General features: G+C 51.2%; 1 protein-coding gene across 1 annotated transcript; it reads right to left on the bottom strand.

The window, feature by feature from the left end:
- Positions 1-1,164: 1,164 nt before the first annotated feature.
- Positions 1,165-2,097, bottom strand: LOC132076920 (olfactory receptor 14J1-like). The gene has a single exon (XM_059478343.1). The coding sequence runs from the start codon at positions 2,095-2,097 to the stop codon at positions 1,165-1,167; it is 933 nt and encodes a 310-aa protein (XP_059334326.1).
- Between the last annotated feature and the right edge of the window lie 8,914 nt (positions 2,098-11,011).

Below are 11,011 nucleotides of genomic sequence, written 5' to 3'. Positions count from 1 at the left end.
CAGCCCAGATGGGCCCCCCTGGCCTGGGGTGCCTCTGGCAAGGGAGCAGCAGCAGGCACTGCAGGAGCCTGCAGACAATTCCTACAGCACTTGCATGATGATTCTGCTGCCCAAGGGACGTTTCCATGGTGCCAAGTCAGGAACTGCAATGGGGAGTGGGGCCAGAGAGGAAAGGGCAAACAGAGATGGGCTGTTTGCAGGGCAGGGAACAGGGCTGGGCAACAAGAAGAAATTTGTGCCAGACAGAGTAAAGAAAGCCAAGGTGAAGCAAAGGAAATGCTCAGGGCAGTTTGGGGGTGGCTGCTAGGCAGTCCTGGCTCTGAGCAACAGCGTCTGCAGTGGCACAGGAAACTCCCAGCTGATGGGAACAAACTTTCTGGCTGACTGCAGAGGCCAGGACAAAGCTGAGTGGTTTCCCTGGTGTCCCCCAGCCCTTGCTGGCCCCAGGGGCTGATGGCATTTGTGCCTCTTGAGCATGTCCCCACACCAACAGCCTGGGGCTGCTCACGGGGCTTTTCTGTGCTGAGCATTGGCCTGTCCATGTTATTGAGAGAGCCTGGGCAAGGAGCCTGGAGCCCCCAGGGCCTGGCCTGAGGCAACAGCGCTGCCCCAGCAGTGCCCATGGCCTGTCCCTGCTGCAGCCCCGGCACTGCCACCCCCAGGGCTGTGCCTGGCCCCAAGAGCACTCAGGCCCTGCAGCAACACCAGGGCCACCAGGGCAGCGGGGCAGGGCCACGGCAGCAGCACTGGCAACACCAAGTGCTGCTGCTGCTGCTGGGCACAGCTGCTGGGCCAGCACTGATCTGCCTCCAGCTCTGCACACAGACATTGCTGCTGCAGCTCCAGAGAAGGCAACAAAAGGGGGATCTCCAGGGAAAACTTTGCTGGACTGTGGCAGTGAGGAGCTATGTTCTTGATAGCTTCATATGAAATAAATCCTTTTTTTCATTTAAAGGTATCAAGAGCACAGGTCCTCACTGACACAGTCTACAGGTCACAGTGGACCTGTGGAGATACAAAATGAGATATGGCAAAATTGATTGCTTTCATTTAGGGACAACATTAAAAAAGGTAAACAACGAAAAAGAAGCTCCAAAATGAAACCAACAAGAAGTATCAAAGACAACATGTATTACAAATTATTTTCAGAAACTGTCCAGCAGTTTAATGTTGCTTACATTTTCTAGTCATCAGTCTCCAGACTGCAGCCTTGAGCTCCTGGTTCCTCAGGCTGTAGATGAGGGGGTTCAGGGCTGGAGGCACCACCGAGTACAGAACAGACAGGGCCAGATCCAGGGATGGGGAGGACATGGAGGGGGGCTTCAGGTAGGCAAAAATGGCAGTGCTGACAAAGAGGGAGACTACAGCCAGGTGAGGGAGGCAGGTGGAAAAGGCTTTGTGCCGTCCCTGCTCAGAGGGGATCCTCAGCACGGCCCTGAAGATCTGCACATAGGAGAAAACAATGAACACAAAACAACCAAATACTAAAAAGACAGTAACAGCAAGAAGACCAAGTTCCCTGAGATTAGAGTGTGAGCAGGAGAGCTTTAGGATATGTGGGATTTCACAGAAGAACTGGCCGAGGGCATTGCCATGGCACAGGGGCAGGGCAAATGTATTGGCTGTATGCAGCAGAGCAAGGAGAAAGGCACTGGCCCAGGCAGCTGCTGCCATGTGGGCACAAGCTCTGCTGCCCAGGAGGGTCTCGTAGTGCAGGGGTTTGCAGATGGACACGTAGCAGTCATAGCACATGCCGGTCAGCAGATAAAACTCGGCTCCAATGAAGAACAGAAAGAAAAAGAGCTGAGCCGCACATCCTGTGTAGGAGATGTCCCTGGTGTCCCAGAGGGAATTGTGCATGGCTTTGGGGACAGTGGTGCAGATGGAGCCCAGGTCGCTGAGGGCCAGGTTGAGCAGGAAGAAGAACATGGGTGTGTGCAGGTGGTGGCCGCAGGCTACGGTGCTGATGATGAGGCCGTTGCCTAGGAGGGCAGCCAGGGAGATGCCCAGCAAGAGGCAGAAGTGCAGGAGCTGCAGCTGCCGCGTGTCTGCCAATGGCAGCAGGAGGAAGTGCCTGATGGAGCTGCTGTTGGACATTTGCTGGGGCTGCACCTGGGGACCTGTTCATGGATAAAGGACAGTGACAAGTCAGGAGAAGCTGCTTTGAGCCAAACCTGGGCCATTCCCTGCAGACTGTCTTGCTGGGACTCACCCACCCTTGTTCCTTCTCTGGGAAAACCTTCACCTGGGTCCCCTGCCTGAGCTCCAGTTGTGCAGGCTGAGTTTGCCAGGAGCAGCCAGGCCTGTGCATGGGGGCCCTCAAGGAGCCATCCCTGCCCCACTGCCCTGGGTTTGTGGCCATGGGGCAGACGGACAAGGCTGGATATTCAGGATTTGTCAGGGGAATCACTCAGAATGAAGACAGGCTTGGCATCTGCACTCCTATATTTTAGGACGTGGGTGGCAGGAGCTGGTTTAAGGAATTGTTTTCCTACCCACACATCATTTCTGGCTCTTTGAGGTCAGAAATCCCCGGCATTTCTGCTTCACTCAGAGTTTGCCACTGCGAGAGGACAGAGGCAAAGGATTCCCTGTGGCTGAGGGAAGATGTGGGGCTGTATGGGCTTGTTCCCAGCTGCCCTGGCTTTGCACCTTAGGCTGCAATCAGAGAACAATCACACTCCTGGGTCAGCCTGGGATAAACCAGACCCTGCCCAGAGCAGAGGGATCCCTGAATGTCTCACCCTCTCTCAAGGTCTCTGGGCAAGGTCTCAGCAGCCCCTTGTGCCAAGGACACTCTCGGCTCCCTTGGCAAACCCAACAGCATTTCCTCAGCTGAGGCAGCTCTGCCCTTCCCCGGGGGACATTCAGGGAACTCCCAGAGGCTGTGGCACAGATTTGCACCCAGGAGGGCGGCTCAGAGCTTGGAAGGGCACAGCAAGGAGATCCCTGGCTGTGCCCATGATGAGATCTCAGGGAGGGGGCTCAGCTCATTCCCCTTTCCCATGGACTGCTTTGCCCACAGCCCCACAGGTGCCAAGGAAGCTTGGACACCCCATTCCCATGGACAGCCCTGCCTGGCAGGAATGCCAAGGGCAGTGCCTGACTCAGCTGCTGCAAATGCCAGAGCCTCCCTGAGAGCAGCAGATAACAGTTACAATATCAGGGCAGGGCAGAACCAAGAGAAGATGTTGTGGTGCTGTGCCTGAGAGGGCAGGGCAGAGACAGCCGGGCACTCAGGACAGTGTTCCCGTACCCACCTGTGCCTGGCACCTCCCACACACCAACAGTGCCCTCATCCTGCCCCAGCACTGCTCTCTTCAGTCCCCTCTCCTTCCCTGAGCATCTCCCTGGGCATGGACATTCCCTCCTGAGAGGAGCCTTGTCCCTGCCAGCGCTCACAGAGCCCATCCCAGCCTGTGTGCCCTGTCTGGGCCCTACAGAAACCTGCCTGTGTGCAGGGCCCTGGCTGGGGCAGGCTTTGTGTGCAGCTGGGCAAGGGCAGCTCAGGAGAGCCCTGCTGGGCCCTGCAGAGGTGATGCTGCTGCTGTCCAGGGCTGAGGAGTGGCTGAGGGCCCTTTGGGAGGCTCCCAGCAAGGATACTGACCAGCTTAAGTCACAGTTCTGGAGTCTGTGTAAATGTTCAAACATTCCTTTGATGATCCTCTGTGTCCCTTTCAACTCAGAATGTTCTGTGATTCTGGGATTACAATTCCTTTTCTGCTTCTCTCATCCCCCTGTTGTCTATAATCCAAAGAGAAAAAAAAACCTTTGCAGCAGTGTTAGAACAGTAAAGTATAAGCCAGACACTTATTGGAAGCTTCCAGGTGTCCCAGTGGGAAAGGGCACACCCACCTCCCGATTTCAACAATTTATTAAGGTTGATAAATAGGATATTTAACAGGAGCATCCAAAAGGAGATTTAGTTTCCCTAGTTACACACCCCTGGGTCAACCCATTGGAGTAGGTCCAAAGGCTTCTTTGCCTTCACTTTTTATAATGACTGCTCATATTCTGCTCATTCCCAAAATGCTCCTATATGTCCAGTTCCTAGAAGACTATATAGTATTTCAGGACTATATAGAAGAATAGGACTATACAGCATTTTAGGAATATATTTAGACAGTCAGGTTATTAAGAGAAAGGTAAGGAAACATACTAGATTTAATTCAGGATTAAAGCTATATAAGAATATTATAGTGGTTTAATACAGTTAAGAGTTTAATAGAGTTAAGTAAGGATTATAGTATTGTAACTATATAATAGTAATTTGGAGAGCTACAAATATATAAAAATGTAAAAAGTACAAAAAACTTCTTGTCACCACCCCAACATTCCCATCTTTCTCTAAGTAGGAAATTGAAACACTCTCAGGAAAGCTCCTGATCTTTCCAGCAATCCCTGGCTTACCTTCTTTGGGAAGTGTCCTCCAGAGCTGTGCCCAGGCAGGTCTGGAGCTGGGAGCAGCCCTGCCCCACCCAGCCCCTCTCAGCAGCAGCCCCTGCCCTGCTCAGGGTGGCTCCTTCCCCCCACAGCTGCTCTCCAGCGCTGGGAGCAGCTGCCAGGGCTGGCTGAGAGCGTTCCCTGGCAGGCAGCAGAGTCCCTGCCCCAGCACAGCGCCCTGGGCTGCAGGACCCTGCTCTGCAGGACAGCCCTGGGCACCCCTGGCTGCAGCCCCGGCTGCTCAGCCCTGCAGCAGAGCCTGGCAACTGGAGCTACCTTGGGCTGTGCCTGGGCTGGGGCAGCAGGGAAAGCCAGCCCTGCCCTAGGGCCACAGCCCTGCCCTGGAGCAGCACTGAAAGTCCTCCTGAAAGGTCCTCAAAGCTGTGGGATGTGCCAGCTCCAGGAGATCCTGGCAGGAACTGCAACTTTTCTTCCCACAGTCAGGGAATGACTGTTTCAAAGCTGGGCTGATTTCTGCTCTAGTGAGCCCTGAGTGAGCTCTGCTCTGTGCTCCCAGCCGAGGCTGAGTTTAACCCCTCTGTGCCCCTGTGCTGTGCCCGGGGTGGCTGCAGGCAGTGCCCCAGCCCTGCTGGGCTGTGCACAGGAGCTGCTCCTGGCCAGAGCTGTCTCTCTGCAGCGCTGCCCTTGCCAGGAGCTGCCTCTGGGCCAGGAGCCTCTGTGCAGGTTTTTCAAAGGACTTTGGGTTTGGCTTTTGCCTTGGAGTCTCTGAAAGGTTTGTGCAATCATGGCCTCCAATTATCTGCTGTAATTAGTCCCTGGAGAGGCTTTGTCAGTAACAACACTCAGTAAGGCTCATTTATGCTTCAGGGTACTTGAGTTTTTTCAAAGTACTTGATGTTTCACTTTTGATACAGACTCTGTAAGACGTTTGTGCAATCATGGCCCCAATTATCTGCTTTCACGAGTCCCTTGAGAGCTTTGTACTGACACTCAGTGGAGCTCATCAATACTTTAAGATACTCAAGGTTTTTAAAGTACTTTGGATTTCCCTTTTCACACTGAATCTCTTAGAAGTTTTTGTGCCATCCTGGCCTCCAAATCTCTCCTCCAAGAAGTCCATGAGGAGCCTGTGTAGCAGATGGACCTCAGTGGGACACATCCATGATTTTAGACACTTTGGGTTTTTTTTCTGACTTGGACTCCTGGAAAGGTTTGTGCAATCTCCTCTCAGGCCCTAAGATTCCAGGGCTCAGCTCCAAATGCACCACGTGGTGCATTAGGATCAAACAAGTCCTGACAAACCATGGCTCTGCCTTGATTTCCCTCTGCTCTAGTTCAGTTCATCAGAAATATTTCTGTAGTGGTTTTCGTTCACCTATTTGAGATTTCATGGAAAATGCAGCAATTATTGTGGTGGCTTCAGTGTTGGCTAATTACCAGTGCACTCACTAGAATATACTTACTCATTTCCTCCTGTGTGATAGGATTAGGAGAACAGCAAAGCAGGCTCAAATCTTTAAGAGTGTATAAGGAAAAGTTCATTAATAGCAACTAAAAGAAAGAGTAATAAGAACAAAACTTTCAGAACACTTCTCCTCTCCCTACAACCTTTTCTTTCTTAGTGACAATATAAAGAGACAAACCTAGAATTTTCAGTCAGTTTACCTCAACTAGAATAGTCTTTCTTGAGTTCACTTAGGGAGAGGAGTCTCTGTTTCATGCTATGGAGACTTCTCCAGAAGAAACACTTCTCTTGTGGCTCTCAATTTCCATGAATAGCAACTGCCCAGAAAAATCTGCAATTGTGACATCCCTCCCAGTTGTTCAAAGCTCTTTTACAGTTGTGTTTGTGGGCCATGTCAACTTATGGGGAATTAGTTTAAAGATGAGCTGTTTAAGAGCAAATGTTCTCATCTATTTCTGAAATCATCTTCATCTCTGAGAACAGAGATCTTTTTCTCCTCCCTCTGAAAGCACAGGATCTCATCACTCTTCACTTTTTCAGTGTTCTAACTTCTCATGGGATCACAGCTACTTCAACATTTGCTTACTTTAGCACGGAGGCCTTTGCTGAACTAGTCATTTCCCTGTACTTTTCAATGTGATACAGGGAAAAAGAGAGTCTGATGTATCAGTTATATCCTTCTCCATAGCTTTACCAGAGGATTTCAGCCCCAAGATCAGGACATCTCCTCATCCCTCCCATCTGGGACTCAACATCCTCTTCTCTGCCCTCGGTGTCTTCATGTTGCTCCTCTATGTGCCTGCACTTTGTCCTTTTCTCTCACTCGAGGGAGGATGGAAGCACTGAAAGAGTTCATATCTCACCTGGGGCCTGCAGATGGTTCCGTAACCCCGGCCGGGCTCAGTGCTTGCAGCCAGACCTGCTCCCTGTTCCCTCAGTTCCATGGGGCCCCACAGTGTCCCAATGGTCCCTTGCTTCCATGAGGACCTGAGGTGTCATAATGCCCCCTTGGTGACACGAGACCCTGAAGGGTCACAATGGTCTCCATGGTTCCATCAGGCCCCACAGAGTGATAATGGTCTCTGGGTTCCATGAAGCCCTGCTGTGTCACCATGGCCCCTTGGTTCCATGGGCTCCAGTGGTGCCACAATGATCCCCTTGGCTCCATGGGCTCCAGTGGTGCCACAAGGATCCCCTTGGTTCCATGAGGTCCCCACAGTGTCCCAGGGATCTTCATGGGAAGGAAAGAACCCAACCCCAGTGTTGCAGGGGCATTCACCAGAGGCTAAGGCCAGCCAGACTTGATGGTACTGACAGATTTACCTGGGAGCAACCCTTGGATATACAGAATTTTGGAGGTGGAATCCTGTGGAGAGTTTTGTCAAAGAGTGGTTCAAGGAGAGGGGACACAGACGAATCAATTTGGTAAAGATGTCCTAACTAGGGCAGAGGCCCTTTCGCGGGCAGGGTGTCCTTGTTCACAAAGAAGATGCTGAAGTTATACAAGAACGGGATGTGGAATGCAGAAGTTGCTATTCTTGCTAACCACAGGAATGTAGCTAAAGGCTAAATTAGACAGGGTTGACATGTAGCTGAATAGCCAACCCTGAGCTCAGCTTTTACAATATGTATGATGCTCATTATGTACTGTATTTAGGTTGCCAAATCAATCAATAAATTAGACCTGTTGATGACCATCTGGTGTCCTGGTCTCCTTCTTTCAAAAAATGGTGACCCCGACATCTGCCTCCGTGTCTTGCTGGAAAAGAAAACGGGGGAGGACATGCCACGGTCGAGGGAAAATGGAGTTGGGTCCTGATCACAGCCGGAACGGTGCCGGAATTTTGAAGCACCCTCGAGGTTCACATCGGTGACTCGGGCCATACGTGTCTGCCGGAGCCTGGAAAGCCGCAACAGCGCTGACGTATACGAATAGGTATGGATAGGCAAGCAGCATATGATCTTTTCGCATAGTATTTAGAAAGGCGAGGAGTAAAGGGGATAGATCTAAAAAAGGAGCTACCAGGGCACAGTTAGCCTATGGCTATGCTAAGGGGGTTTTCCTTAACCCACATACGGTCCACGAGCTCGTAGAATGGAGAAAATTTGGGGATATACTGTGGGAAGCGGTGTTAGAAGATGATTAGACAGCAAAGAAATTGGGCAAGCCATGGTGGGTGGTGCACAATACACTGCTTCAACATGTCTCTGAGCGCAAGACAGCAGAAAGGGCGACAGAAGCTCATAAGAGGAATATAGGGTATGGTCGTGAGGACGATCCTCTTGCGCCTTCGGTAAACAAGGTGTTAATACCAAAGGGTTCACAACAGTGTGGTATGGAGGATCTTGTTACAGGCGCAGGGGCGCCATCTGCACCTTCTCTGTCGGAGGAGGAGGACGAGTTGGAGGATGGCAGAGAGAGCAAGCTAAGCCCGCCGCCTCTCTGCAGAAAGAGCGAGCTAAGCCTGCCGCCCCACCACAGAGAGAGCGAGCTGAGCCCGCCAGCTCCCCACAGAGATGGAGAGCTGAGCCTGTCGCCTCCCCCACCCGAATGACCTGCGCAGAAGCGCCAACAGCGCAGAATTCTCAGAGAGTCAGATCCTATCCCAGGGCACTCAGTGACCTGTGGGAGGAGATGGCTAAACAGAGGAGGGAGGCTTGGGCTGCTCTGGCAAAAGAGGCAATGCAAACGGGGGATGGTGAGGCAATGGAGGCCGCTTCTGCTCTTGCCTGTCCGGTTACATCCATGCCACAGTGGGATGCTCAGGGGAACCACACAGAGGATCTGGTGGAGCATACCCCTTTAGACTGGAAGTTGTTATCCCAGTTGCGGTCCACACTTAGTCAGTTCGGTGTAAAAAGCGAACCTGTTAGGCAGATGCTGGATTATCTCTTTAATACGCAGATTTTGTGCCCAAATTATTTGAGGGGAATAGTACGGTTAATATTTACTCAGCATCAGCAATTGTTGTTTAATGCGCATTGGCCAGCCTTGGTTAATGAGTCAGTTGCGACACAGCGAGCTCAGGGGGATCCACTGCATGGAGCGACGATAGATGCAGGGAGGCTCGAGATCACACCTCATGTGCTACCGATGCGGCAATGGGGGACACATGCACTGAGAATACAGAGCGACTGGCGTGTGGTGCCAAAGCTGCCAATCCAGTTCCCACAACACGAGAGCTTGCCGGCGCCGATCGGGAAACGGGCAGCTGAGCGTGATTGCCGGCCGCGCCCAGACACAAGTTGCCGCCGCGACATCAGCGCCACCTCCTGTCTGCAGCCAGCAACAGCAGGGAGCCTCGGCTTGGACATATCAGCAGCAGTAGATGTCACGTTAATGACGAACCAGCCTGAAAGGATACCAACTGGAGTAAACGGTCCTCTCACGCTACAAGAACAAAAATGTGGAGCATCATTACTAGGACGCTCCTCAACATCCATGCTGGGACTATTTGTATTGCCTGGGGTCATAGATGCAGACTATACAGGAGAAATACAAATCATGGCTTACACCCCTTATCCCCCGCTAAAGGTAACATAAGGTCAACGCGTTGTGCAATTGGTACCGTTACCGCAGATGACATTGGGTATTCCATTGCTTACTGGACAGAAGCGTGATGGAAAGGGTTTTGGCTCCACCGGCATTACAGTCCTGACTGTAGATCTACAGGAGAGGCCAAAACAGAGAGTTGAGATCACCCATGGACATCAGAGTATAACACTTTATGGACTATTGGATACGGGAGCAGACACCAGCATCATATCGCCAGAAGCATGGCCACAGCATTGGCCCCTGCTCCCATCAACAAACATGCTCACAGGAGAAGGAGGACTTACCTTGGCTAGCAGAACACCACCCCTGTCAGTGCGCATTGATGGGCAACAGATATCTGTTGTGTTTTCAGTTGTTCAGTTGCCCCCTACAGTCTCTTGCCTGATTGGCAGGGATGTTTTAACACAGCTGGGGGTGGTGTTGGCCAGTCACCACCCTTTGGGGTAATTGCCATTGCTTGGACTTTCCCCATTCCACTCACCTGGAAAACAGATACACCGGTGATGGTTAAGCAATGGCCCTTGAAAGAGGAGAGTCTTATGCATGCCCATGAATTGGTGAAGGAACAATACACGCAAGGACATTTGCGACTCTCAGCGAGTCCGTGGAACACGCCCATTTTTGTGATCAAGAAGAAATCAGGAAAATACCGCCTGGTACACGATCTATGAGCTGTGAATGACCAGATGGAACTGATGGGGGCCTTGCAGCCTGGTCTTCCGAATCCAGCCCTGATCCCTCAAGATTGGCCACTTCTAATCATCGACTTAAAGGATTGTTTTTTCACTATTGGGCTGCATCCCGATGACATGAAGAGGTTTGCCTTTACCCTACCAGCAATAAATCGTGGAGAACCAGACAAAATATTTGAGTGGACGTCATTGCCGCAGGGGATGCGATGTTGTCCCCCCCTGTTGTGCCAGCTTTATGTTGACGCTGCATTACAGCCATTACGTCAGCAGTGGCCAGCTACCATAATATATCATTACATGGATGATATTTTGTTTGCACAGCAACAGCCATTTTCCCCTTTGCAGATTGACAGCATCAGAGACACTCTTGAGACATCTTCACTTGTTATTGCCACAGAGAAAATTCAGACCACGAAACCATGGAAGTATTTGGGATGGACTTTATTGGACCAAACAGTGGTACCCCAAAAATTAAAACTGCACTTGGACATTAAGACTTTACATAATGCTCAAAAGTTGCTAGGAGACTTGCAGTGGCTAAAACCCATTGTGGGAGTACCAAATCACTTGTTGGAGACCCTACGACCCTTGCTAAAGGGCACTGATCCCACTACCCCTGTATGCCTCACGAAGGAACACCATATCGCCCTACAGCAAATCAGTAATTGTGTACAACAAGGATATGTGTCCCGTCAACAGCTAGATTGCCCTATTGACCTCACTGTTTGGAATAGTCCTTGTCACCTGCTTGGCGCTCTCTCCCAATGTGAAAACAAAATGGGGGAGATATGGGTATTGGAATGGCTGTCACCACCGCTACAACATGAAAGAACAATATTCTCAAAAATCGAACAATTGGCTGCGTTGATCAAAAAAGGCCGTCTCAGAATTGCT

The sequence above is a fragment of the Ammospiza nelsoni genome, chromosome 9 (genome assembly GCF_027579445.1).
Source record: "Ammospiza nelsoni isolate bAmmNel1 chromosome 9, bAmmNel1.pri, whole genome shotgun sequence".
Classification (NCBI taxonomy): domain Eukaryota; kingdom Metazoa; phylum Chordata; class Aves; order Passeriformes; family Passerellidae; genus Ammospiza; species Ammospiza nelsoni.
The sequence above is the reverse complement of the archived record's forward strand: the minus strand, read 5'-3'. Positions and strand labels throughout refer to the sequence as shown.